This window comes from Lutra lutra, chromosome 4 (assembly GCF_902655055.1).
Source record: "Lutra lutra chromosome 4, mLutLut1.2, whole genome shotgun sequence".
NCBI classification, from domain to species: domain Eukaryota; kingdom Metazoa; phylum Chordata; class Mammalia; order Carnivora; family Mustelidae; genus Lutra; species Lutra lutra.
In genome coordinates, this window is record NC_062281.1 from 144,809,473 (window position 1) to 144,836,012 (window position 26,540).

General features: G+C 43.1%; 1 protein-coding gene across 3 annotated transcripts in view; it reads right to left on the reverse strand.

Annotated features, from left to right (window-relative positions):
- The window catches only part of ROR1 (receptor tyrosine kinase like orphan receptor 1), a 409,877-nt gene that overhangs the window by 133,789 nt on the left and 249,548 nt on the right, over positions 1–26,540 (reverse strand). For all 3 annotated transcript variants that reach the window (XM_047727874.1, XM_047727875.1, XM_047727876.1), the window contains 2 exons: positions 3,150–3,437; positions 2,476–2,506 (listed from right to left, as the gene is read on the reverse strand). In XM_047727874.1, coding sequence (XP_047583830.1) covers positions 2,476–2,506; positions 3,150–3,437 — 319 coding nt within the window. The remainder of the gene's footprint in view (positions 1–2,475; positions 2,507–3,149; positions 3,438–26,540) is intronic.

A 26,540-nucleotide genomic window follows, 5' to 3' on the forward strand; every position in this document is an offset into this window, starting at 1 on the left:
TCTGGGACCTAGTCTCAGAGAAGAACACTTAGGAACAGGGTTAAGTGGTGGCAGCTGAGAAAAGAAGAAGTAGGAGAGGTCACTGGTTTCTAAGGAAAAGAGAAAAAAAGTGCATCAAAATACCAACTGAGCTAACTGAACCTAATAATAATAATAATAATAATAATAATAAAATACACACACACAAATCCCCACCAACTGCTGGGATGCCTGTGTGGCTTTGTCGGTTAAGCATCTGGCTCTTGATTTTAGCTCAGGTCATGATCTCAAGGTCGTGATGGAGCCCCGCCTGGAGCTCTGTGCTTAGCAAGGAGTCTCCTGGAGAATTCTGTCTCCTTCTCCCTCTGCCCTCCCCCCACTATCCCTGTGTGCTCTCTCTCTCTCTCTAACGTAAATAAATACATATTTTTAAAAAGAAAAGAAAGGGAAAATGTCATTGTCGATGCCTAAGGAGAAAGACTGACCTGCAAAAGGTCCCCTGGGATTTCCAACTTCAACTATATTTTACTATAGCTCCCTCCAGCAAACATGGCGACTGGCTATACATTTCATGCTCTCGCTGACTAAGCTGATGGGTAATCAGATTGCTAACATGAAACAGAAGGGCCTGACATCAAAGGATACTTTCAGCTGTGACTGAGCATCTTTCAGGATATCAATATCCTCTCTCCAGACATCAGCTCACGAACGCCGTATACTATCTTTGCATAAAATTAAAAACCATGAGAAACTCTGACTGGGCTCATCAGAAAGACGGTAGCAAAGGAAGAATGAAAATTTCAAGAAGGAAGGATATAGAAATGCTTAAAAATCATTTTGATAATAAAAAAGGAATTCTCTCATGCAAATACAACAGTCAGAACGTCAACAACCCGGGGTGCTTCATAGTAAAGGCAGATTAGTGAACCGAATTCATCCACCTTGAACACAGATTATCTGCTCCATTTGAAACACAGATTAACAGGAACAAATAAGGCACAAGGGTGGGAAGCATTTTTACAGCAAGTAACGCAAGTTTTAATCTTTGTTTAAACAAGATTTCAAAAGGATTCCACATATCGGCCAATAGTGAGATCATTAAAAAAAAAATTAACTTCAAGAATGCAACACGGAGTGACCATGTTTCTGACCTGTTTTAAGATCAATCAACATTTTCTACCTAGATAAGTAGAATGCAATTAGCACTTGGGTGATTTTAAAGGCTCTTTTACAGTTGGCTTTAATCGACTGACAAAATAGCAAAACGGGGTAGCTGAAGGCCAACGTTTATTTTTACCCATTACCTGTTTTATTAATGGGACTGTGGGCCACCAGGCCCTCCAGGCACACACAAATATAGTAAAATATCCCACACTATAATTAAGTGGCACAGAGGGGATTAGAACAAATTCAGTGGCTGTTATATTTGCCGTCGGTGTAGTCTAGGTCAGATATTCTGATGCTCTTGTGGTAAAGCCAGTGAATTTTATTTCCGAAGTCTACAAAACATGGGATAGATTTTCTTGCAGAGTGAGGGTTTTAATAAATGGCTCTTCTCCCCCAGGTAAAAATATACATAAAGAAAAATGCCCCAAGTGGATGCTGTGACAGTGAAGGAAGGGAACTCCTTAGCCAGAGGAAAAGACAAATGCAACATGAATGGCATTAGTTTAAGAAATGGGATCTTTACAGTCCACTAACAAAAGGACTCAAAATGAATCAAGCCCATGCAACTCTTAGTCCCAGCAGCAGGCTTTCCTTCCTCTCCTGTGTGAGTCAGAACTTCTTCCTCTGAGTTTTTAATTTTTATTTATTTATTTATTTAAAGATCTTATTTATTTATTTGACAGACAGAGAGATCACAAGTAGGCAGAGAGGCAGGCAGAGAGAGAGGAGGAAGCAGGCTCCCCGCTGAGTGGAGAGCCTGACGCGGAGCTAGATCGCAGAACCCTGGGACCATGACCTGAGCTGAAGGCAGAAGCCTTAACCCACTGAGCCATCCAGGCGCCCCTGCCTCTGAGTTGTTTAAAGGGAATACCAAGAAAGTGATCGCCTAACGGTTGGCCTGTTCCATAATTCTAGAGCATCAGGAATGCAGTGCGTGCAGAAACACAGAAGAGATCCTTGGAGGCTCCAGGCCTAACCCTGCCCTGTATCATTTTCTTGTTTGATTTGACCACATCCGTTGTTGTAACTAAATGTTAGATTGATTTTAAAATAGAAGATGTAAGTAGATTTTTGTTTTCATCAACACGCTCAGAATCAGTGAGAGAATCAACCACACTTGAGGTTAGTGCCAGGGCCATTCTCTGGTGAATCTTCGTATCAGAGAAAAAGCCACATGGAATGAGGGTAGGGCAACAGGCAAGGAAATCTGGAAACAGCATTTTGGCTCAAGCAGAGGACAACATTGCCTTTGCCCTAAAAACCTCTGGAGAAATACTTGAAAGTGACACACAGATGAACAGGAACAAATAAGGAGATAAAAGTACTTACGAGGATCCTGGACTTGCGGTGGGAGGGGGCCCTGGAGAAATGAAAGGAAGACGAAAGAAACAGTCAGTCTGGGTCACTGGAAGGTGAGCGTGGGTATAGTCAAACCATCACAGAGAAAGTTCTCAACCACCGCGAGGTGATATTTATTTTTCTGGGATTTATTATTTTGTTTTGGTTCCCCACAATCACCTCTACAAAAAAACGTACCAGTAAGAACCTGTCTAGAGCCCACAGTTCAGGAAAGCGCTAGAACAAGTGCTGACAAATGAGTCACTACAGCAGGCATTCTTCACTACACGGGGGGTTTGCCGTGGGAGGCTGAGGCGGGAGAGGTCTCACAGGAGCATGCCAGCTGAGGTGGGAGAGGTCTTGGCTGGCAGCTGGACAGACGAGGGGGCATACGTGCCATAGACCTTCCCCTCTGCTCTCTCACTGGCATGATGGTTTCGAGCACGGCTGTGGCACCAGATAGACCTGCTCTGCTGTTTACTAACTGGGCAACTCTGCACATGGTCCTTAACCACTGGCCTTGGTTTACTTACTTGTAAAATGGGTACACCTGGACTGGCTTTAGAAATGGTCCCAGTTTCTGGGCACACAGGACATTTTCAGTACGTGCCCATTCCCTCCCTCCTCACCCCGGTGGAGGCCCTCCCAGGCAGAAGGGGGCTTACCAAACTTGACGAACAAGACTCCAGTGGTAGAAACCACTTTCTTGCCATTCGTTGCCACACACTGGAAGTAGCCTGTGTCCGTGGTGTCGAGGTTTCTAATCCGAAGCCTGGAGCCGTAGTTGGTGGCCCGGAAGGAGATCCTGCGGGGCTCCTGTACCACAGGTGCGTCATTTTTGAACCAGCGGATGGTGGGAGGTGGGTTCCCAGAGACTTTGCAGTGCAGTTCCGCCGTCTGCCCGAGGGACGTGGTGATGTTATTCATTGGTTCATCAAGGGTCAGGTAAGAATCTGCGAGCACAGGGCGAAGGAGGCAGGTGAGAGGGGCAGACGGCTAACAGGCACCTCCACGTGACCCAAATCCACTCCAGTGCGCCCCAGGACCCCAGAGAGACTGCACAGGAGGGGCATGGTGGAGACAGACCGGGCACGAGATTACACATTTACCAAGATCCCGTGACTGTGGAACAATCACCCAACAGAGCCTGCTGCTAACATTTTGTCATTAATCCTCACTGAAAACCCAAAGTTTTCAAATGACCGTATGGTAACCCATGGCTAAGGAAACGTCCTTTCCAAGCCAAGACAGAATGAGATTTTGTGTTGCAAAGTCTAAGAAAAATACACAGTCCTTGTGATAGACTCAATACTGTGAAGAAGAAAAAGCTACAAAACTCATCTCAAATCTTTCCACCCCAAAATGACACCACTCTTTTAACAAGCCGGCAAAGAACCTTCCAGCTTGTCCACTTTTGATAAGAAAGAAAGCATGAAAGACTGGAAGAGTAGGAATGACATATTTATATCCACACGGAACCAGATCAGGAAGGATGCTGAAAATCTTCCTGCCTGATGAAAGAAGGCTTCTGGAGGCCAGCCAGGTCACCAGCAGACAAAGTAATGAGGCAATGAAGAGTTCCATAATGTGACTCATAGCAACCATTAATATGTTACAATATATAATTCTATATGTTCAACTTTTAATTGAGATATAATTTACATTTTAGAAAATGTACCCATCTTTAGTTATATGGTTCCAGAAGCACCTCTCCATGTAACCTATGCTCTTACCAAGATAGAGAACATCCTAAGATCCTCCGTAGTCAATCCTTGCTTCTGCCTGCACTTCCCATCTCCATTCTAGGCAAATGGCAGTTCTTTTTTTTTTTTTTTTTTAAGATTTTATTTATTTATTTGACAGAGAGAGAGATCACAAGTAGGCAGAGAGGCAGGCAGAGAGAGACGGGTCAGCAGGCTCCCTGCTGAGCAGAGAGCCCGATGCAGGGCTCGATCCCAGGACCCTGAGATCATGACCTGAGCCAAAGGCAGAGGCTTAACCCACTGAACCACCCAGGAGCCCGGCAGTTCTGATTTCTAGCATCATAGACTATTTCTGTCTGCTCTAGAATTGCATATTAATAGAATCAGACTGAAATGTACATTTTGCATTTGGCTTCTTTAGAGATTTCTTAAACATTTTAATAATGAAGCAAATTTTATTTAAGTTTATTCTTCAATAATATATTTTAAACCTCATATTGATATTAGTTGCAGAATCCAGTTACAGAAAAAGTAATTTACTATTTAAGAAATTAAGTTCAATATATATATATATATATATATTTTAATTGGCCTGTTGTTCATGTATGAGGAGTTTTCTTTGACTTCATGTTCCCTGACCACCCATTCTCATGTCTATCTCCTCTGCCATAGCCTCCTCCCATTGCCTTCTGTCCTTCCCTGACCCCCAACCTGGGATGGCTTGTTAAACAGTTGTCCTCTCTGTGGGACTATAAGCCCATAAGGGCAGGCATCTAGAATGTTGTCATCGTTGTATCTTTAGTATATCCTTGCCTAGGAGCATTGTCCAGGAGAACTTTCTGTAATGACAAAAATGTTGTACAATCTGCATTGTCTAAATGGCAGCTACCAGTTACAGGTGAGCTACTGAGCACATGAAACGGAACTAGAGCAACTGAAGAACTGAATTTTTTAAAAAGATTTTTTGTATTTATTTGCAATGTACAAGCAGGGGGAATGGCAGGCAAAGGGAGAAGCAGGATCCCTACTGAGCGGAGCCTCAGGCATTACTCAATCCTAGGACCCTGGGATCAGGACCTGAGCCAAATACAGCCACTTAACTGACTGAGCCGCCCAGGAATCCCAAGAACTGAATTTTTAAATTTAAATTTTAACAGCCACACGTGGCTAGAAGCTACCGTATGGCACAGTATAGGTAGAGCATAATAAATTTGTTGAATTTAATGGGCCTTTTAAAAAAAATAACCTTTTTTGGGGAAAGAGCTAAGTGGCTAATTTAAGCACCCAAATTCCTATAAAATGCTTTCATAGATGCCAAAAATAAATAATTCATTATGTACCTTAATTTCCCATAAAAATATGTGGGGGGAGATGTCAAAGTCTGGGCAGCCCCCCAGGAGTCCATCACACATGTGAATGACATTTATCTTATGTAAGTGGTAGAAAACAGATTAAGTATGACTATCACTCACTGTGTTACCAGAATGACACTTTCATCCCACTTAACCCAATGAATAATTATCCTTCACAATGCAATCATGAGCCCATAAATTATTTCGCTAATGTCTTGCTTCTTTCCATTTATATTCTGATCTTGATCTCTGAACTTGTTTCTCTAGTCTATATACGTATATGCTCAATCTATGAATGTTTTTGCTCACAGATAGGAGCACATGTGTTCCTAAGATGTTTGAGGTTTGCCCAGAGAGTAGAGAGACTAATGCCACGGTGGCTTTATGGAGCTGCCATCATGGCCTCACGGCCCTTTCTGCTAACCAGAGCATGGCTAACTACTCTATGTTCTCGGTAGAAAAGAAACACAGAAATAGCAATGCCAATATAAGCATAGTAATTAGTACTCCACTGGCAGGTTCTGGAACTCTGCTAACCGGGTTTGAATCCCAGGTCAGGCCTGAATTCTGAGTGACCTTAGGCAAGTTACCTAAACTCTGCATACCCCATTTAACCAAAAAAAAAGGAGTAATAAGTAGGACTCTACCAGGCAAAACTGCTAGAGGATTTAAATTAAATTGGGACACATGGGATGCACTTAAACTAGTGTTGGGAGGAAACACTCAACATGTTAATCGATGTTACTGCAATTCTTTTTATAATAATAACAATTTTTGTATGATGCTTTCCAGGTTACTCAGTTTTGTGTTCTCCTCTAACCATCTGGCAAAGTAGGAAAGAAGCATTAATTATCACAATGAGGAAATCATATCTCAGAGATGCACTGACTAGGTCTGTGGTCTCTCTGTGAGCTCGGGGCCCATTGTGCCCAAAGCCTCCTACACTAGCAGCCTTCAGTTCTCAGACTCAGCCAAGCACAAAGTCCAAGTGAGCCTGCAGGCCAGTATGGTAGTGAGCACAGATAGACTATTTAGAATCCTACAATATGCCAGGGACTTTACTTCAGTACTCACTCCTCAATAAACCCCACAAGGCAGGAGCTGTTATCAGTGCTTTACAACGAGGAGACCTGGGATCAGAGAGGTTCAGTGACTTGTCCAAGGTCGCATGGCTGAACTGATGTCTAATCCAGAGCTCTCGGACTCCAAAACTAGCTCTTTCCTTTCTGCCAGACTGCTTAGGCAGCTTGAACCCCACTGAGGGGTGGGGACAAAATGTGAGTTTCTTCCCTAAAAAAGAGCAAGCTGGGGACCTATACCCACATAACCACAGGGCTGTGATCTGCGCCTAACTCCAGTCAGGATTGTCTAGCGAATGGGTCTAAGCTTTGTCTGGTGGTCTGGTTTCCCTCCAGAAGCCAGGTAACTCACCTGACCTGCTATATGGGGATCCAAATTCCCCCAGCTATGCCCTGGCAGGCCCTTCTTCTTCTTCTTTTCTTTTTTAAAAAAGATTTATTTATTTATTTATGTGGGGGGAGAGGGAGAGAATCTCAAGCAGATTCCCCACTGAATGCAGAGCCCAACGTGGGGCTCAATTCCACGGCCCTTAGTTCGTGACCTGAGCTGAAAACAAGAGTCAGATGCTCACCCGACTGAATCACCCAGGGACCCCCTCTATCCTCTTTCAATACTGAAGCTAACTAACACCAAGCCATACTCCCAGAGGCCAGGATGACAGCTCCTGCGTGCATGTCTCAGGGGTTAACATTATCTGCTGAGTTTCAGTCCCTTTTCCTTCTTCTCTTTCATTTTCTCCGACAGGTGGTTGGAGCCAAAGACCAGAAAGTTCCACGGCTAAGTACACCTAACACATCACAGAAAAGAGTGAGCTGGCACGTTAAACTATTTCTCTGACTTCAAACTCCAGGTACTTTGCATGATCCCAGAATCACAGACATACAGAGCTTCCAGTTTGTTCTTCTAGGAACATAAATTAGCCAAGAACCAAAGAGTTCCATAACATGGGGGTAGTTTTCCAGTTATCCTCGGAAGGTGTATTCAGATTTATTGACAACAAATTAGTAAGGGCTGATCTAAGGTACAAAATCCACTCTCAACAGACTCGGGTACCAGAATGCCTGAATTCATGTCCTGGTTCTGCCCCTTATCAGCTGTGTGACCTTGGGTAAGTTATGTACCTTCTCTGTGTCTCACTGTTGTTATGTATGAAATTAGTATCCTAGTTGTGTCTTCCTTATAGGGCTATTTCAAGGATGAAATGAACGTACACGTGGCAGGTGCTTAGAATAGGCTTCTGGCACAAAGCAAGTAACATGAGTTTCTGTTATTTTATTAGCTGTATTTTTCTTTTCTTTCTCTCACAAATATCTTATTCCTTTTCCCCCCAAAGATTTATTTATTTATTTACTTGACAGAGAGAGAGAGAGAGAGAGGAAGAGAGGGGGCACAAGCAGGGGGAGTGGAATAGGGAGAAGCAGGCTCTCGGCCAAGCAGGGAGACCTGCTGCTGGGCTTGATCCCAGGACCCTGGGATCACGACCTGAGTTGAAGGCAGACCCATAACGATTGAGTCCCGCAGATGCCCCAAATATCTTATTCCTAAAAGTGGGGAATGATTATTCATCCAACTGATGGGTTTCCTGACCATGTCTAGTCTTGGTCTTACAGAAAAGGACACCCCACGGGTGAAGCCACCTGCCGGAGATCACATAACTGATACACGGCAGGCACAAGCGTTTAACTTGTCCGTGAAGCTCCATGTAATACCCACCTAAAAACAAAAATAAGGATTACAGGGCATCTTGAAATCAGTGTAGGAGCTGGCCCAAGCCATATTATGTCCAGAGAGAACAAAGGAAATGTAAACCACTCCTTGTGTTTACTGAACAAAGGAGCCCTGCCACAAACACAGGGAATTTGGATTTAACTATTGATAAAGAATAATGCTCAAATTTGTTTGCCATCTGTAGTTGCTCTCTTAGAACAAGCAAATGGTCTGGTCCTCAGTTTGGCAAAGACTAGAAGCATCAGAACAACATTTGGCCTAAACAACATGAAAGAAAGCATTTTGTGACTGGAATAAAATAAAATAAAAATGCATGTCTGCATCATTACTATCAGTCTTGATGTTAACAAGCCCCTGGCTACAATCCATTCTCTTCCCAGAACCAGCTGGATCCTTCTGTAGCAGCCTCACTGGCCACACTGGGGGATCCATTGTCTTCTCTACTCCTAGAGCTTGGTGTGGCCACTGCAGGTTCTGATCCAGGAGTCATTCCTTTCAGGGAACCCCCAGGGATCTCTGGGAAGAAGCCCAGCACAGAGGACATCTGCAAAGTGGACCCGACACCAGCGGGACCACTAGCTAGCCGACTGCATCAGTCGCTTCGCTTCCCTACACTCTGGCTTCAGGCTCTATTACACGGGCCTGGGCAGGCTGTTTCTCCTGAGTGGTCTGTGTTTCCATACGGAGTAGCCATGGGAAGCACCAGAGGGCAGACAGCAGGTGCCAACTCGGCCTGATGCCAGACAAAGCCATGGGGCTTCTACCTTTATACCTGGCTACTCATACTGTCTTTCAGGAGCTTGATTCAATACCCCTGACTATGTATGCTTGAGCCATACAAGCTTTCCCCTCCTACTTTCCCGTCTTCCTGAGGCCATAAATGCTGGCAGACTGGCCAGTAGCAGGTGGGGTAGAACCTGGCTTCAGAGAGAAAAATATTCCAATTCTGCTGACTCCACCCTCTAGCTCTGTGTTGCTGTGTCTCCCAGGGGTGGTACCAGTAATAAGGATGATCACAATGAAAACATCCACGATGATGATACAGTAAGGAGAGTGGTAACAGTTAACACTTAAAGGGTACTTACTATTATGGCAGGTGTTGTTACAAACTATTTTTATCATCCCCATCTTTCATCAGAAACTAGCGCACAGACAGGGTAAGGAAGCTGTCTGAGGTCCCACAGACAGTGAGTAGAAGTGAATCAAATTATTGATTCACTGCAATCATAGTCAAGATCCCAGCAAGTTATTCCTTGGAGACTGACAAGCTGGTTCTAATGTTTACACGGAGAGGCAGAAGATCCAGAATAGCCAAAATAATACTGAAGGAGAAGATCAGAGTTGGAGGATTGATACTACCCAATTCTTAATATAAAGCTACAGTAATCAAGACAGTGTTGTATTGGTGAAAAGACAGACAAACAGATCCATGAAACAGAACTGAGAGCCCAGAAATAGACCCACATAAATATTGTCAACTGATATTTGACAAAAAAGCAAAGGCAATACAAAGGAACAAAGAGAGCCTTTTCAAGAAATGGTGCTTGGACTGACTGTACATCCACATGCAAAATCTTATACCTCTCACAAAAATTAACTCCAAATGGATCATAGACCTAAATGTAAAATGCAAAATTATAAAACTCCTGGAAGACAAGAGAGAAAATCTAGATGATCTTGAATATGATAATGACTTTTTTTTTAAAGATTTCATTTATTTATTTGAAAAAGAGAGAGAGAGACAGAAACAGAGAGAGCACAAGCACGAGTAGAGAGGGGCATAGGGACAAGCAGACTCCCCACTAGGCAAGGAGCCTGACGTAGGGCTTGATCCCAGGACCCTGGGATCATGACCTGAGCAGAAGTCAGATGCTTAACTGACTGAGCCAGCCAGGAGTCCCACAATTATGACTTTTTAGATACTACCCGCAAGACACGATCCATGAGAGGAGTTAATCGATAAGCTGGACTTCCTTAAAGTTAAAAAAACTTTTGCTGTGCAAGAAGACAATGTCTAGAGAATGAGAAGACAAGCTGCAAACTGGGAGAAAGTATTTGCAAAAGAAACATCTGATAAAGGAATGTTGTCCAAAATATACAAAGAACTCTTAAAATCCAATGAGAAAATTAAAATCTGATTAAAAACAGTCCAAGACCTTAACAGATACCTCATTAAAGATACTAAAATGGCAAATAAGTATATGAAAAAAAAAATACTCCACATCAGATGTCATCAGGCAAATGCAAATTAAAACAAAAAGATTCTGCTATATACTGACGAGAATGACCAAAATCCACAACACTGACAATACCGAATGCCAGGGAGGATGTGGGGCAATAGGAAGTCTCATTCATTGCTGGTGGGAAGGCAAAATGGTACAGCCACTTTGGATGACAGTTTGGCAGTTTCTTACTAAACTAGCCATATTCTTACCATATGATCCAGTAATCTTGCTCCTTGGTATTTACCCAAAGGAGCTGAAAACTTAACGTTCACACAAAACCCTGCATACAGATGTTTGTAGATTTATTCCTAACTGACAAAGCCTTGAAGAAACCAAGATGTTTTTCAGTAGGTGAATGGATCAACTGTAACACATCTAGACACTGGAATACTATTCAGCCCTAAAAGAAAATGAGCTATCAAGCCATGAAAAGCCATGAAGGACACTTAAATTCATATTATTAAGTGAAAAAAAGCCAAACTGAAAAAACCTACATACTGTCTAATTTCAACTTATGACATTCTTGAAAAGGTCACACTATGGAGACAGTAGAAAGATCAGTGGTTGATGGGGGTTGGGAGCAGGGAAGCAGGAAGGGGATGAATATCGAGGACTGTAGGGCATTCTGTAATGGTGGATACACGTATTTACCCATTCATCTAAACCAAGAGAATGTACAACACCAAGAGTGACCTCTAATGTAAGCTATGGACTTTGGGTGACTGTGATGTCTTTACCAACTGTAAGATGTACCAGTCTTGTGTGGGATGTTGATAATGGGGGAGCCTGTATACCTGTGGCAGCAGGGGTTATAAAGAAAATCTCTGTATCTTACTCTTAATTTTGCTGTGAACCTAAAACTGCTCTAAAAATATAGTCTTAAAAAAATTAGATGCTCTAATTGTCATTCTAGGACACAAATTCTCATTCTGGTTTCAAGATTCCTAAAGACTCTAAAATATCGAGGCCAGGATGCCTGGGTTGCTCAGTTGGTTAAGCATCTGCCTTTGGCTCAGGTAATGATCCCAGGGTTCTCGGATCCAGCTCCACAACAGGCTTTTGCTCAGCAGGGAGTCTGCTTCTCTCTCTGCCTGCCGCTTACCCTGCTTGTGCTCTCTCTCTCTCTCTCTAACAAATAAATAAATGAATCTTTAAAATATTGAGGACCCCAAAGAGAAAATTTAAAAACATTTGTTTACTAATTTATTGAAAAATAAAAAAGTAATGTTACTTTTTAAATATTTTAATGAAAAATAACCATATTTTATATATACACATAAATAATGAAAAGGATGGCATTTTTTAAATTGTTGTAAGTCTATTTGGTTTAAGACCAGACAGCTGGATTTTCCTCTTTCTGCATTCAATCTGTTGAGATATGTTGTTTTGGTTAAAGTGTATGAAGAAAATGTGGCTTTACACAGCTGGAAAAGGGAGGGATATTTTAACAGCCTTTTCAGATAATTTAGAATATCCTTCTGTGATACTATATTAAATTTGACAAGTGGTAGTTTCCTAAAGGTCAGTCGTGATGTGAATTCAAAGTATTATCAGTGAACTTTTCATAATCTGTTGCATTAAAATGAGTTGGTTTATCTTGACTTTAAGATCTTTTACCCACGTATGATTTTGTAACACCATGCATTGTTCATTTAGAAAATATTGTTCCAATGAGTTATGTAGCTCTTCCAAATGTAAACACATTTAATTATATAACAGAGAAAAGTCATTTTTGTTAATATCATCACCAATCTCACCAGTGAAGACTAGAAAGTTGTCATGGTGCCTGGGTGGCTCAGTCAGTCACTTGAGCATGACTTGAGTCAGCTCACGTCATGATCTCTGGGTCCTAGGATTGAGTCCGGTGTCGGGATCCCTGTCCAGCAAGGGAGCCTGCTTCTCTTCCCTCTGCCCCTCTCCCTGCTCCCTTTTGTTGCTCTCTCTCTCTCTCCTCTCAAATAAATGAATAAATAAAATCTCTGAAAAAGAAAAAAAAAGACTGGAAATCTGTCAAGCTCATGCTGGTGGCTAAAAGTTTCCAAAATTTTAATTCTGGGTTAGAAACTCAAATTTTATTATTGGCTAATACCATCTCCTGATTATTTGAAGTGCCAGACTTACTTTGCTGATTTCCAAGAATATTCAAGAATAACTAACCATAGTTTGACTATTAGTCCTTCTTTTTTTTTTTTTTTTTTTTTTTGTATAGTTGACACATACTGTTATATGAGTTTCAGGTGTGTAACAAACACAGTGTTTCAAGTTCTCCATACCACTGATTATATTCCCTCCGCTGTACCTTTCCTTCTGGTGACTTATTCCTTCCACACCTGGAAGTGTGTATCTTCCTCTCCCCTCCACCAATTTTGCACCTCATTCCCTGGTAACCATCAGTTTGTTCTCTGTAGTTATAGGTCTGATTCTGCTTTTTCTTACTTTGTTTACTCATTTGTTTCATTAAATTCCACGTGTGAGTGAAATCCTATGGTGTTTGTCCTTCTCTGTCATTTTTTCAAGTAAAAAAGTGGCTAATGCATGTCACAACTCATACGCTTTTCTTTGGGACAACTGTAGGACTCCAGCAGTCAGTGTAGTTCCCATTTTGCCATACTGAATATTAAAGATATGTACTCATGGGTCAAGACTTAATAATTTTTACTGCTTCATCAAAGACACTCTTAAGTACAATTGGCTTTTTTTTTTTTTCCTTTAAACTACAAGCGCGTGCTGGTGGAGATGACAAGGACTTGTAGCAGAGTTTGATACCATTTTGCCACAACTGTCTTGATCTAAGCTAGGGCCCCAGCAGTGTTACCTCATCATTGCTTTTGTATGATCAGATTGGGTAGACCACAGTTTGGAGGACTTAAAGACTATCCCAGCCAACAAAAGGCAAAGCCAGGATTTGGACTCTAAGCTCTGTGCTTTTTCTGTCACACCCCACAGCTGCCCTTCACCACCCCTCTGGGCCCTGGACCAGTGTAAAGCTCTCAGAACAAAATAGTTTTTAGCTCAGGCCCTGTGCACCATAAGCCAGAGAAAGGCCTGGACGGCCTGTTTCCCATTTGTGAATAAGCAGCCTGGGATCTGGGGGCAACTCTTGATTACGGTCGATCCAGGCAAATTTTGGGACTCTGAATGAAAAAGGACTTGATATTTCTTATAATATAGGGAAATGAAATACTAGTCATCTTTTAGTGCCACCATTTCCTCCATGACCCATAGAAAGTGGTGCTTATAGCTAAGACTGTTCGAGCATTTACAGGGTACCAGACACCATCCTAAGTATCTCGTACACATTAACTTATTAATCCTGAGAACAATCCCATGAATTAGACCTTATTATTACCCAAATTTTTGAGATAAGGAAATGAGACACAGAGCAGTTAAGTATTTGCCGGAAGTCACACAGCCAGGAAGTGGAAGAGCCAAGACTCAGAGCCAGACCTTTGGACACAGGAGACCATACTATTAGCCAATATACCATTCCCAGTGAATCCAGACTGTGGTCCACTCCCCTAAGCAGGACTACCGAATATTCTTGCCATCTTAATGAATCCCTCCAGCAAGGGACAATACGCACTAGTACCGAGAACAACTAAATCACTCCTAGTTACGTATGACGTAACTGGAAGTCACTGTCGAGAATGAGCTTTTTAAATACAGTACAGGCATCGTTCATACTGACGCTTAATCAACCTAAAAAGTGAGCTGTGAGAAAAAAGTGGTTTATGAGCTTTCTGGGAATTGAGACTCTATTTCCTCCTTTTTTCCTTTTTGTATTCCCCTTAGCACTCCATGTGTTATTGTGAACTTTGTAGGCATTTAATAAAGGCTAGTTGATTAAGTAAATGGAAGGCTCGAGTGTATTTAGGGCAAACGAGCTTTGGAGACACCCCATTTATTACTTTCCCATTTGACAAGACGTCACATCCACAAATCCTTCCCAACATTTATTGCTTAATTTTCAAAGAGCCCTCCCACTCTCCTCAGGGAGGGAGGTGGGGCCAAGAGTTATATTCTCATTTTGACAGGTGAGGGAAACTGAGATATAAAGAGTTTAATGGTCCTTTGCCATGGCAACCCAGCCAGTCGGCTGGGGAGCCAGTCATAATTAGGCTTCAGGGCCTGGGTCTTGGTATCAAAGAGCCACACGCCAAAACCCTAGTCTCCTCCAGGACCGATCCTTCTCAGGAGAAGGAGGAGGCTCCCGACATGAAATAAAATGCTTAGCTAAACATAAAGGAAGGCTGCCAAACACAGTTAGGTCATCGCATTTGATTTTGAGAGAACATTCTGTTCACGCTATCAACCTGCATTCACTTTCAGCACACTTCACCATAAATACTTCTGACTCACTATCTCGGGAAATATTTTTTATCTTAATAAACTCAATGCAAAACATAATCTAAGTCGGCTTGCACATTCTTGAGTTGGAGCCACAAGCTGCATTTAATAAAAATCAGTGGAAATAACAGGGGACTTCTGAATAACCACAGTCTGTTATCGGACGCGGGGCTGCTGGGAAGTCTCGAACACACGGGGAGCAGGAGGTCGGTAAGTTGAAGGTATGGAGAGAGCTCGAGACCACTGGATGACCCCACTCGGTGAAGCTTAGCTCCCACCGGAGGCACTATTCATAAGAATGGGCTGTGGCGCGGTAATTAAGAACACGGCCCTGGGGTTGGATGCTTGGCTACATATCCGAGTCCCACCTCCCACCTGCTGGTCCTTGACATCTCCAGGCCTCAGTTTCCTCACCTGTGCAATGGGGCCAATAATTGTACTTACCCATCCATGCTGTTGCGGGGTGGGGGGGGAGGTCACATGAGATAATCAATTTCGGGAACATGGAAAGCACTCACTGCAGGGAGCTCTAATTAGCAAAAGCCAGCGATTCTTTTTTTTTTTTTTTAAGATTTTTTTTTATTTATTTGTCAGAGAGAGAGAGAGAGAGAGAGCTCGTGCAAGCGCACAAGCAGGCAGAGGCGGAGAGAGAAGCAGGCTCCCTGCCGAGCAAGGAGCCCAACGCGGGACTCGATCCCAGGATCCTGGAATCATGACCCGAGCCGAAGGCAGCGGCTTAACCGACTGAGCCACCCAGGCATCCCAGAGCCAGTGATTCTCAACCCTCGTGAACATCACTATCACTTGCAGAATAACAAACAAAACCAACACGGATACCTAGGTCTCACCCCTAGAGGTTCTAATGTAATTGATCCTGGGTGGAGGCTGAGTATAAGCATTTTTTTAGGTGCGCCCCCCAAAAGATTCTCCCCAGCGGTCAATAGGAAAACACGTGGCTGCGGTAATTATAAACCCCACTTTCTAGCCACTGAGTCTGGCCCAGCTTCCTGCTAAGCCCAGTTTTTATTGCTTAAAACCCTCCAGGATTCTCCACTACAATCTCCATCGTTCAGAAGAAACCAAGGCAGAGACATTAAGGTGCAGAAACACCTCCACGAAGGCAAATAATTCCTGGCCGAGCAAAGCTGCTACAGATTAGGGGATGTGATGGTTAACAGGCAAAAGAAAGGAAGAGCTGGGCTGGGCTGGGCCTGTCACTCCCATTTTCTGGAGAGCTCATGCAGGAAGGCATCAAGCTGAGCTTGGGTTAAGGACCTCTGAGTAACAACAGGGGTTGAGAGAGTGTCCCTAGGACCAAAGAGAATAAATAGCCAAATATGCAGTTCCTTTTGGGGGAGCAAACACATGTACATCAGAAATGGGTCTGCAAATGTGCACGGAGAGCAAAAACCCCTGTAAATCTGGGCTAAGGGGAAAAGCAGCTGCCCCTCTAGGCCTTTCTTTAGGAAGCGCAGCAAATACACAGCAACTCAAAAGGAGTTTAAGACAAGTACCTAGAGGCTGGATTTAATGAATAGGTCAATTTTTACAAGTAGACCAATTGTATGTAAATGGCCTCTTAAAAGCTCAGGGAAACTACTTTTTCCCCTTAAGTAGCTAAGATCACCACAGAACGGAATGGCTGGCCTCCAGCCTTTAGGTCGTTTTCGGCCACAGCTATAATTAATAAAGGCGGAAGGAAAAAGGAACAAACCCGTAGAGCACTGATTCTATCAGGCACTTTCTACATCTTATTGCATTTTATCCTTTCTAGAACCTGTGGTGAATATAGGGTTTTGTTACCCAATTTTAAGGAAGATAGAAAGGCTAACAGAGGTTTCAGCACAGCTAGACCCAGCATGGCAGGGACCAAACCCAGTTCTACCTAACACTTTCCCCACCTCTACTCCCAACTTGTCCCCTCTCAACCTGCTGTTTTATACTCCATTGGCATTAATAACTTCTTCCACAATCAGCTCACCTGAATCCACCCAGATGAAACCTCCTTTTCACAGCAAAGATGCCATGATCTCGATATACCCTTATTTTCTCTCGAGGAGTCGGGCATCTAATGGGATGGCTGGCAACTGCCAACAAGGTTACTCTAATCACTTTTTTTCTAGTTTCAAATTTTTTTGGACTTCCATGACTTATTTAAGTATCCAATTTATTTTACCACAATTTTCAATCATTTTTATTATGTGGGGGTTATTATTAATAATCTGGGGGTTATCATTTTATTCATATTTGTCATGTGTATATGTCTTTTAAGCTCAGAAATCATAAGAATGCTTTAAAATGATGAGCAGAAGCACACTGAACCATCGGAACAATGACTTGACTTGGATACAATCAGTCCCATCTGGCTGAACTTCATAGGAGCACAAGGTTCTGGTTTGGGAACTGGGCCCTGCATCTTAAAGGATTCCCAATCTTGTTTCTGACTCACCTGGTCTTCTCTGTTTCTAACTATAAGGTAGAGATTATTATTATTATTTTTAAAGATTTTATTTATTTATTTGACAGAATGAGAGAGATCACAAGTAGGCAGAGAGAAAGGCAGAGAGATGGGGGGAAGCAGGCTCCCTGCTGAGCAGAGAGCCCGATGCGGGGCTCAATCCCAGGACCCTGAGATCATGGCCTGAGCCGAAGACAGAGGTTTAACCCACTGAGCTACCCAGGCGCTCTATAAGGTAGAGATTATTTTAGCACATCCCTGTTTTCAGCTGAATGCTAGGATGGTAAATCAATTCATGGGCCTAGGAATTCTTCAGATAGAAGAATTCCCAGCCCATCCCTAGCAGTTTTTCCCAGCCCTGCAAAACCAAACCAAAGAACACCAGCAAAACCATCAGCTATTACCTTGCTTCACTAGAACTTAGAAAAATTCGAACTTGAAAACAACAAAAGAGCTAAAGCTTTTGATTTTCAGACTTAGGCCCTGCCTGTCATACTGCAACCTAAAAACTACATTCTTGCCCCTCGATGGGTGGGTTATAAGCCTTTGTAAAATGCTGACAAACCTTAACTGTTGCAGGACAAGATGAGTGGGCTCGCATAATGAACTTCTAAATTACCAGAGATAGTATCTAGAAGGCCAAGCCTGAGATAAGTCTCTGGTTCGGGCTGGGGGCCAATGCAAACAGCGCACATCGTAAGTCATCCCTGCGATTTCAGTACCGAGTGTAGGAGAGATGCCTCAGCACCGGCACAATGCGTGCTGCTTACTACGGAAGCTTCTAGATGCTTCTGCATCATGCAAAGGCCACAGTTGGCCTTCAGCCCTTTCAGGAGCCCTTGTCAAGGAAGAACCGAGCCACATTAGGGCTTTCAAAGATGAAGTCACCGTGTATTTTTACTTCCCTGGCCTGACTTCTAGGCAGTGGCTTGTCCAGTCATAATAAATTCTTGAGCATTTGATGGCTCTGAGGGGTGCCCAGGTGGCTTTCCAAATAAAAGTCTGCCATTCCAGCCAAGGAATTTCTGTCCCTAGAGGGACCACACGGTTCTCCAAGCTCAGTTTTCTAGTCACATCTTGACTGAACAGATCCCAAATCCCTTTGTGTGCCAGTCAGCATTCCAAGGCGACTCCACTGAGGCCAACATTCCAGTTTCAGGTTTTCCCAGAATATAAACGTCAGGGGACACGAAAGGGCACAAGAACAATTCTTTCCCTTCTTCTCCATTCACTGTGCGAGGTTTGAATTTCAAATTTTGAAAGAATCTGCTGACTTGGCCCCAACTCAGCTCTGCTGTGAGAGGGACAGTGTGCTAGAGGGGACCCTGTCACCTGAGTGTTCTGTTAGGCATGGGGGGGATTTTGCTCTCAAATTTTGAACCGAATTCCTCAGAAATTAGTCTCTGCTCGACTGCCTATTTTTTTTAAAACATTCCTTTTTTTTTTAACTTTTTTTTTTAAGATTTTATTTATTTATTTGACAGACAGAGATCACAAGTAGGCAGAGAGGCAGGCAGAGAGAGAGGTAGGGAAGCAGGCTCCCCGCTGAACAGAGAGCCTGATGCGGGGCTTAATCCCAGGACCCTGGGATCAGGACCTGAGCCGAAGGCAGAGGCTTTAACCCACTGAGCCACCCAGCCGCCCCTCAACTGCCTTTTCAACAAAACAGAAAAGTTACTAAGCAATCTGGAGATGAAAACGGAAGTGGTTGCTATTTTCTTGGTAGCAAGAGGGAGGAGTCAATGAAGCAGACGAGGCAGGGAACACTGGGGATGTGTGCGTGCCCTTTTCCTCGGGGATGTCACCTTAAACTCTGCACGGGTTTGCTATGAATAAATGGGGAAAATGTTTGATGAAGAAATGAACAAATGGATTGACCTGTTCAAAGATCTCTCATTCTGGCAATGGAATCCAACAGGTAAAGAAACAGTCATACTAGACCCACAATCTGAGGATGTCCAGGGTGATAGAAAAGGAAAGGGGAGCTGAACCTGCTTTCTGGGCCAGAAGTGACATGAAGCAATTGGTAGGCTATTTAAAGAGGAGGAGATATGACCACTGTCCATCAGAAGCTGCTGAAGATCTTGAAGGGAGGAGAGGAGGTATGCCAGGATCTAATTTGAAAGTACAAGTCAGAGTGAGAGTAAAGCGAGGTTTGTGGTCAAGACATGGAGACCAAGGTGGGCAGGTCAAGGCTGCCATGTCTGGGTGGCAAAGGAACCCGGCTGGTCCCTGTCCTTTTATCAGGCCCAGTGGGCAAGACCCAGCACAGAGCAGAGGAGCAGAGAAACCCCAGACTTCCTGTCCTCTTGCTGGCATCCACAGGCACTGGCGGAGAGGAAGAAATGAGGAGGAAATGGAAGAAAAATAGCCAAATACTTAAATTAAATCCCTGTGGAGTCAGTAGGGAGGTACGTGTCCCATAACTCTTCACAAAATATTGGTGGAAAAGAAACCAATAAAAATAACCAGGACAAGGAAGATGCGAGGGGAAAAGCGCTATTTTCTAGGTAGGAAGGGGTGAGCATGTTCAGCCATAGAAATCAGGGAAGGCTTGACAGCAATGGGACCATTCCTGAGCAGGGCCTTAGAGGAGAGCAGAGATTGAGAGCTGGGTTCTCAGAGCAGGCAGAGCGAACCTGGGAGAGCCGGGGGGAGTGAGGGCAGAGGGCAGGAGCCAGGCACCTATTGGGGAGCATGGGGATGCCCAAGGTGCCACCCTTGAGGACCATCCCAACAGGACCCATATGTCTCTGCCTATACAGAGTGGCCTCCCCAGCTTCCTCTCTTCACTGTGTTCCTCGGTGGGGCGTGACCGATGGAAGCAGGAGGCTTCTTTCTCCTGCAGGAGGGCCCTGCACATGACAAGGCATGTAACGTCCTAGGCCTCTGCCCAATAAATGTCCATGTATCCCCTAATCACTGTAACAGTGAACAACAGCAGCACACATACCCAGCCACCTGGAAAGCCCTGAAGCATCTTTTCATCACGGCCTTAATAACCATCATGTTAACATAATACCATTAACATTTATTTAAAAGACATCATGGGACACCTGGGTGGCTCAGTCAGTTAAGCGTTTGCCTTTGGCTCAGTTCATGATTCCAGGGACCTGGGATGGAGCCCTGCTTCAGGGTCCTTGCCTACCTCTGCTTCTGTCTGCTGTTCTCCCTGCTTGTGCTCGCTTTCCTGATCTCTCTCTCTCTCTCTCTCTCTCTCTCTCTGACAAATAAATAAATAAAATCTTTAAAAAAAAATAAAATAAAAGACATCATTTTAGGAGAATGTGCTCGTGGGAAGCTCCCAGCTCCTCCCCTTGGTAACTCCTCAGCTTGGCTTATGGTGGTGGTGGTGGAGGGTGTATGTCTGCTTTCAGAAAGTGGAAATAGAGGAGATGGCATTCTGTGGGTACAGGAATGGCTTGAGGAAAAGCTCCAAGGCACAGGTATCTAGAGTGAGTGGGAGCAACACAGACTAAATTGCCCCCATTTACCTTCTGGGAAGGTTATGGATGAACAAGCAGTAGGCGAGAAGGCCAGAAAGGCTAGACCAAGAATGAAGAAAGACCTCAGAGAGTAATGAAGGATTTCATACCTTACCTGGCAAGCAATGGGCAGTTTTTACACAATACTAAGCCAAGAACCATGTGCCCAGACCTGGGCTTCAGGAAGTGTGAGCTGATCCAGCAGGCCAGAGAGGGGAGAGCTGGTAAAGAGTTCAGAGGAGTTCTGATTTCGAATTCCTATTTCTTCTTCCCCAAGAAGGTGTGACCTCAGAAGTCTAAGGAAAAGCAGCCACAGATCTCTGATCATGGATTTCCATCAGAGATCACAATGAAAGGATTCCCCAAATTGGGGAAATTTTATTTTTCCCTCCTATCTCTTTACTCTTAAAAATAATGCTTCAGTGTATACCTTTATGCTTAAGTATTTTTTCCCCTTTCATAAAATTTCTTTAGGTTACACTTTTAGAAATGTCTCTCCCTCTTTCTTGGCAGGGGCCCAAATGTGACTCATCTGTCTATTCCTCCAGAGGGCCCACCATAAAACCCAGCACACAAGAAGTTTATGATAAAATGAGACCCTGTCTCTACCTACTTGCCCACACTAACTCCTTGGCCACAAGTACATGGCTATCAGACCCTATGACTGATTGTGGCCGGGAGAGGTAAAGGCATTGGAAAAGATGTAGCTGTCAGTGGGACAGCAAGCAGGTCCCTGAAACCATGGCTCCCAACTCAAATGTAAGCTCGGTGGGGCCAGAGATAAAATATTCATTTCTTTCCATATCCTCCTTATATGAAGAAGTATAAAGCAGAGATGCAGAAACAACTGTAAATTCTCGAACACTCCTCTCATCAAATGATGGCGTTTCTGCCCCCTTTCCTTACACTTGGCAGGGCCTTTGCAACTCTTTTGAGGAAAAGAAAGGTGCAAAAGTGCTGTATGTGAGGTGAGTGCTGAGGCCAGGCTAGGCAAGTCTATGTAGGTTCTGATAGTTTCTGGTAGTTTCTCTGGGAGGCGGTCTTTCAGGGAGTCTCCAGCCACCATGTAATGAGTCCAGTTACACCGAGGTCACCATGTGGCGAGAAAGAGAGAGAGAGAGAGGGAGAGATTCCCATAGAGCTCCAGCTGTTCCAGCTGTTTGCATACTTTCAGCACAGATGTCTACCAGATATGTGAATGAGAAAGCCTTCAAGATAACCTCCGCTCTAGCCACCATCTGACTGCAGCCATATGAGAGACCTGGAACAAGAACCATCTGGCTGAGCCCAGTCAATTCCCAGAACCATGAGCAACAATAATAAATGATTGTTGCTTGAAGCCATGAAGTATGGAGTGGTTTGTTATCTAGTGATAGATAACTGATACACAGTCTCCATCTGAGACGATAAGATGAAATAAATTCTCCAGAACAGCAGACATTTATTGAGAGCGTGCCTTGTGACAGGTTCTGTACTAGGAAGTGAAGGTACTAATTCACACACAGTCCCTGCTTTCAAAGGGCTGCCAAAGGAAATAGGATATGAACACAGATCATCGTTGATATTAGGAAAAGACTGCAAGAGAGGCACAGAGAATATGTGATGGGAATACACTCTGGGAGAGTTCTAAATGAACTTGCTCTGATGCGGGGCTGGCAAAGGTAGGAAAGAGCCCTTTCAGATTGGAAATGAATGAATGAAGTGAAAATATGCATAAAGAACTTTAATCCAACCACACAGTCAGTTTGCTGAACACAGAAAACATATTCCAGGACATGTCATGTATTAGGAGCTTGCTCACTATTTATTTATTGGTTGGATGGATAGATGGGTGGGTGGATGGATGGATGGATGGATGGCACCAGGGAGACAACCTGGTTGAGAGCACTGGCTGCCCTGAGAACCAGAAGGCCAGGGATCAAGTCCTGGCTGTGTGTGAACCTCGGTAAATCACTTCTCATTTACAGTCTTCAATTTCCTCATCTCTCTGAAGAGAAGACATGACTAAGATATCTTTGAGGTTTGTTCCCAGCTCAAACCTTCTAGGGCACCAAAGAGTAAGTATGAACATTCATTTATTTGTTTACTTGCTCATCTCTGTAATCAAATAAGTACATACTGGAGAGAGGGTCAACCTGTCTTTGTTAAAACTCGGACTGAATGTAACAGGAGGTAAGTCAAGCTCTGTAGGAGGGTGAGGAGGACCAGATGAGGTAGATGAGGAATTCAACCTAGGATTCAATGGGTTTCTGTGGCACTCTGGCAAGGGGTCCAGCCAGGCCTCAGGAGGAATAGAAACCAAGATTGGAAAGCTTCTGGGAACCAGATCAGGTATCTCCCTCCACTGTCTATCTTTGGTCCTTTCAATGAATCTGTTTAAATCTCTCTTTGCAAACCAGTGTTCTTAGATTTTCTACACACACAGCAGAGGACAATCATTTCATGTTATCTACCTCAAGTTAATCTCATGGCATTACCAGCATTGGCTGTCTCTGAATCCCAATTCCAAGTTCCCAGGAAATGACTCTGATTGGCCCAACCTGGGTCAAGTGTCCTTCCCCTGGTGTGATCAACTCCCCAGAGAGGGGCAGAGTTACATAACATAAACATAGCTGCTGAAGGCCCATCACCATGATCATGGGAGCAGTTATCAGACAACAGGGGGTTCTTGTAAAGGTATTTGCTATAAAGTCCAAGAAAATGAAATGACTATTGCATGGATTAGTGATAAGAATGAAAATTTTCTAACTTAAGCTCCATCTTCATGCCCACTAAAATCCTTTCCAAAGCCACTTTGGCTTTTAGAAACTGACCAATTTCAGAAAAAGAGTTAATTTTCACACTTAACCAGGTCCTAGCTTCTAGCATCTTTAAGATGGTCCTGTGAGCATTATGACAATGCTAACTCTAGGCTGCCAGGGCATGACAGAAAGCCCCCTTTTTGCTACTGTATCAAAAGATAGGATTTTAAAAACCTAAACAAATGTCTCCACTGAACTCCCACACTAATGACTGAAAGCCACTGAGGATTTGGGTATCACTTTAGAAGCCACTCTATTTGTGGATGGCCCAGCAAGAGAATCAAGTCAGGCCATTAGGGAGATTTCACTGCAAGGTAAGTGCCTCAAGATTAATGGTATTGAATAAAGAAAAAGTAGTTCGTTTTGACATTTTGATAATCACTTTGGGGTCTGGTTCTTATTAGCCCTATTTTTGCGTTTTAAAATGTATTCTCTTCTTTCTTTCTTTCCTCCTCCTCCTCTTCTTCTTCTTTTTTTTTTTGCTAAAATTGTCAGGAAATTTGGAATAGTAACTTGCAAAAAAACATGTCCCCTTACCCTCTGATCTTTCAAATAAACAAAAATACTTAGAGAACCCTGGAAGAAGGCATTTCTTAGTATTTACCTGATATTAATTGTTGCATTGGTCATTACCATGTGCAATTGATCTTTGGGAAATGGAGAAAAGAATGAAGCGAACAGGAAAATGCAGAGAGAGTGTGTGTGTGTGTGTGTGTGTGTGTGTGTGTGTAAGCGAGAAACAGACAGAACTCATTTTAGCTATAAATGCTTTAAAATCTTACAGATGCCAAAGGATACTCTCTTGCATACCTTTCTCCAATCATTCCATTTTGCAAGCTACATTATTCACAAATGAGACATTCAAGAAACACCAATTCTGAAATAAAAATGTGCACACTACCAGTGGAAAAGCAAACAAAAGCAGCTAATGTACTGTGGCTAAAAAAATTTTCAAACAAAGTGGCAGTAATTTACTGCCCTTGCTCTTAGCTGGACCTCACGAACATAATCAGAACCCCCAGGACTGATGGGAAAGTGTGATTTACAGTAAGTCTCAGGATAATAAAAGAAAATGAAAAAGCAAATTGCGCATGAACATGAAAGCCGTATTTCTTCCACTTTCAGCAACTGAATCAAATTTCCAGCCAGAATTTCAGGGTGAAACTTAGAAGTCCCCGAAGAAGCAAACTATGAGCCAACCAGCATCCATACTTGGACACCACCCCAGCTGCCCGAATGACATAATTAATATTTAGAGATGGTGGTGATTAGAAAGGCCCATACTGCCCCATCTGTTTGAGTGGGAAAGAGGTGCGAGGACCTGGCTTTGAGTCCTGGCTGTGTCACTGGTTATCAAGCGTCCTCTGGCAAATCATTTAACATCTCTAAGCTCCAGTGATACCTGCTCCCTCAGACTGACTGGTACATGGATTACAGCAGGTAAAGGATAAAAGGGCTTGAGAGGGTGTTGAGCACAAGCTTGTCTTGAGAAATTCTGTTCTGAATTATAAATCATCCACTTTGTTAAGTGAGTTAGTATGGTTAAGCCTCTTAGAACAGCACATGGCACAGAGTAAAGTCCTACAGAAGTGTTGTCAGTGTTATTACTGATAGTAAAACCTTGGTCAAGCAGAATGTTTAGACCACCAGTTGTCTGAAGTTTGCTTGATTTGCATTTAAAAAACCTACTCCAAACTACTTTAGTGTTCAAAGTCTTTGAAAATCTTTCTAAAATGTAGGACTCTACTTTCTAGGGTAACTAAGTATAATATGTTCGGTATCAATTCAAAACTTCTTACGTTGGATGGTGCGTGGTTCTAGGAACACAAATCAGAAGCCCTGGGTCTTAGCACCAACTCTTTGATCCGTCAGCTTTGGAACTCTGGGCCTCAGTTTACTCACTTGTAAAATAAGGAAGTGTTGTTGTCATGCCTTTCTCATGATAGTGTTGATGACTACTAAACACAATCATGAGTATGACATTATTTTGAAAACAAAAAATGTGAGCAAATAAAAGATTGCCTTTTATTGGTTATTAGCACTCCTTAGTATATACTAATATATATGTATTAGGATATAATACATTATACTAATATAATATTAGTATAATAATAAAAACACATAAATAATGTGTTTGCATTCTGAGGATGCAAACACAAGGGAATGGAGATTCAAGAGCGCATCAAGAACAGCTGTGTGTGTGTGTTAAAATATACACAACACAAAATTTACCACTTTAAGTACACTCACATTATGCGCAATCATCACCACTATCTAACCACAGAACTTCTTTCATATTCCCAAACTAAGACTCAGTACCCATTAAACAACAGCTCCCCAACCTCTCTTCTCCCCAGCTCCTGACAACCTCCGTTCTCCTTTCTATCTCTACCAATTTGACTATTCAAGGTACATATGCGGAATCATATAGGATATTGCTTCTTCAAATAAATCTCTTATTTATTGTCTTATCATCCTTTCCCATTTTGCCTTTGAAAGGTGAGTGTAGGAAACAATGGTAGTTAGTTAAGGATTTCATTTTGTGAGTTCCATATCCTTGAGGTCTGCGACAGGACTGTGATTAAGAACAAAAAGCACACCGCCCTGGTCGCATCCTAAGCCCTGATGGGGTGGATTATGCCGTCGGGTCTCCATTGCAATTTTGGAAGACTTCTTGGAAGCTGTGATATTTTAAGGCTATGCAATGACAACAGGGGAATAGGGTCTGGTCTCACCTCTACCACAAAAGTACTGTTTGATATTAAGTGACTCATTCTCCTCTCTGAGTCATGTCTGTTAAACTGACAGGATGTCTGGAGGCTGACGGGATTAAATGATCCCAAAGTAGTGTCAACTTCATGTTCAAATGTTTTAATG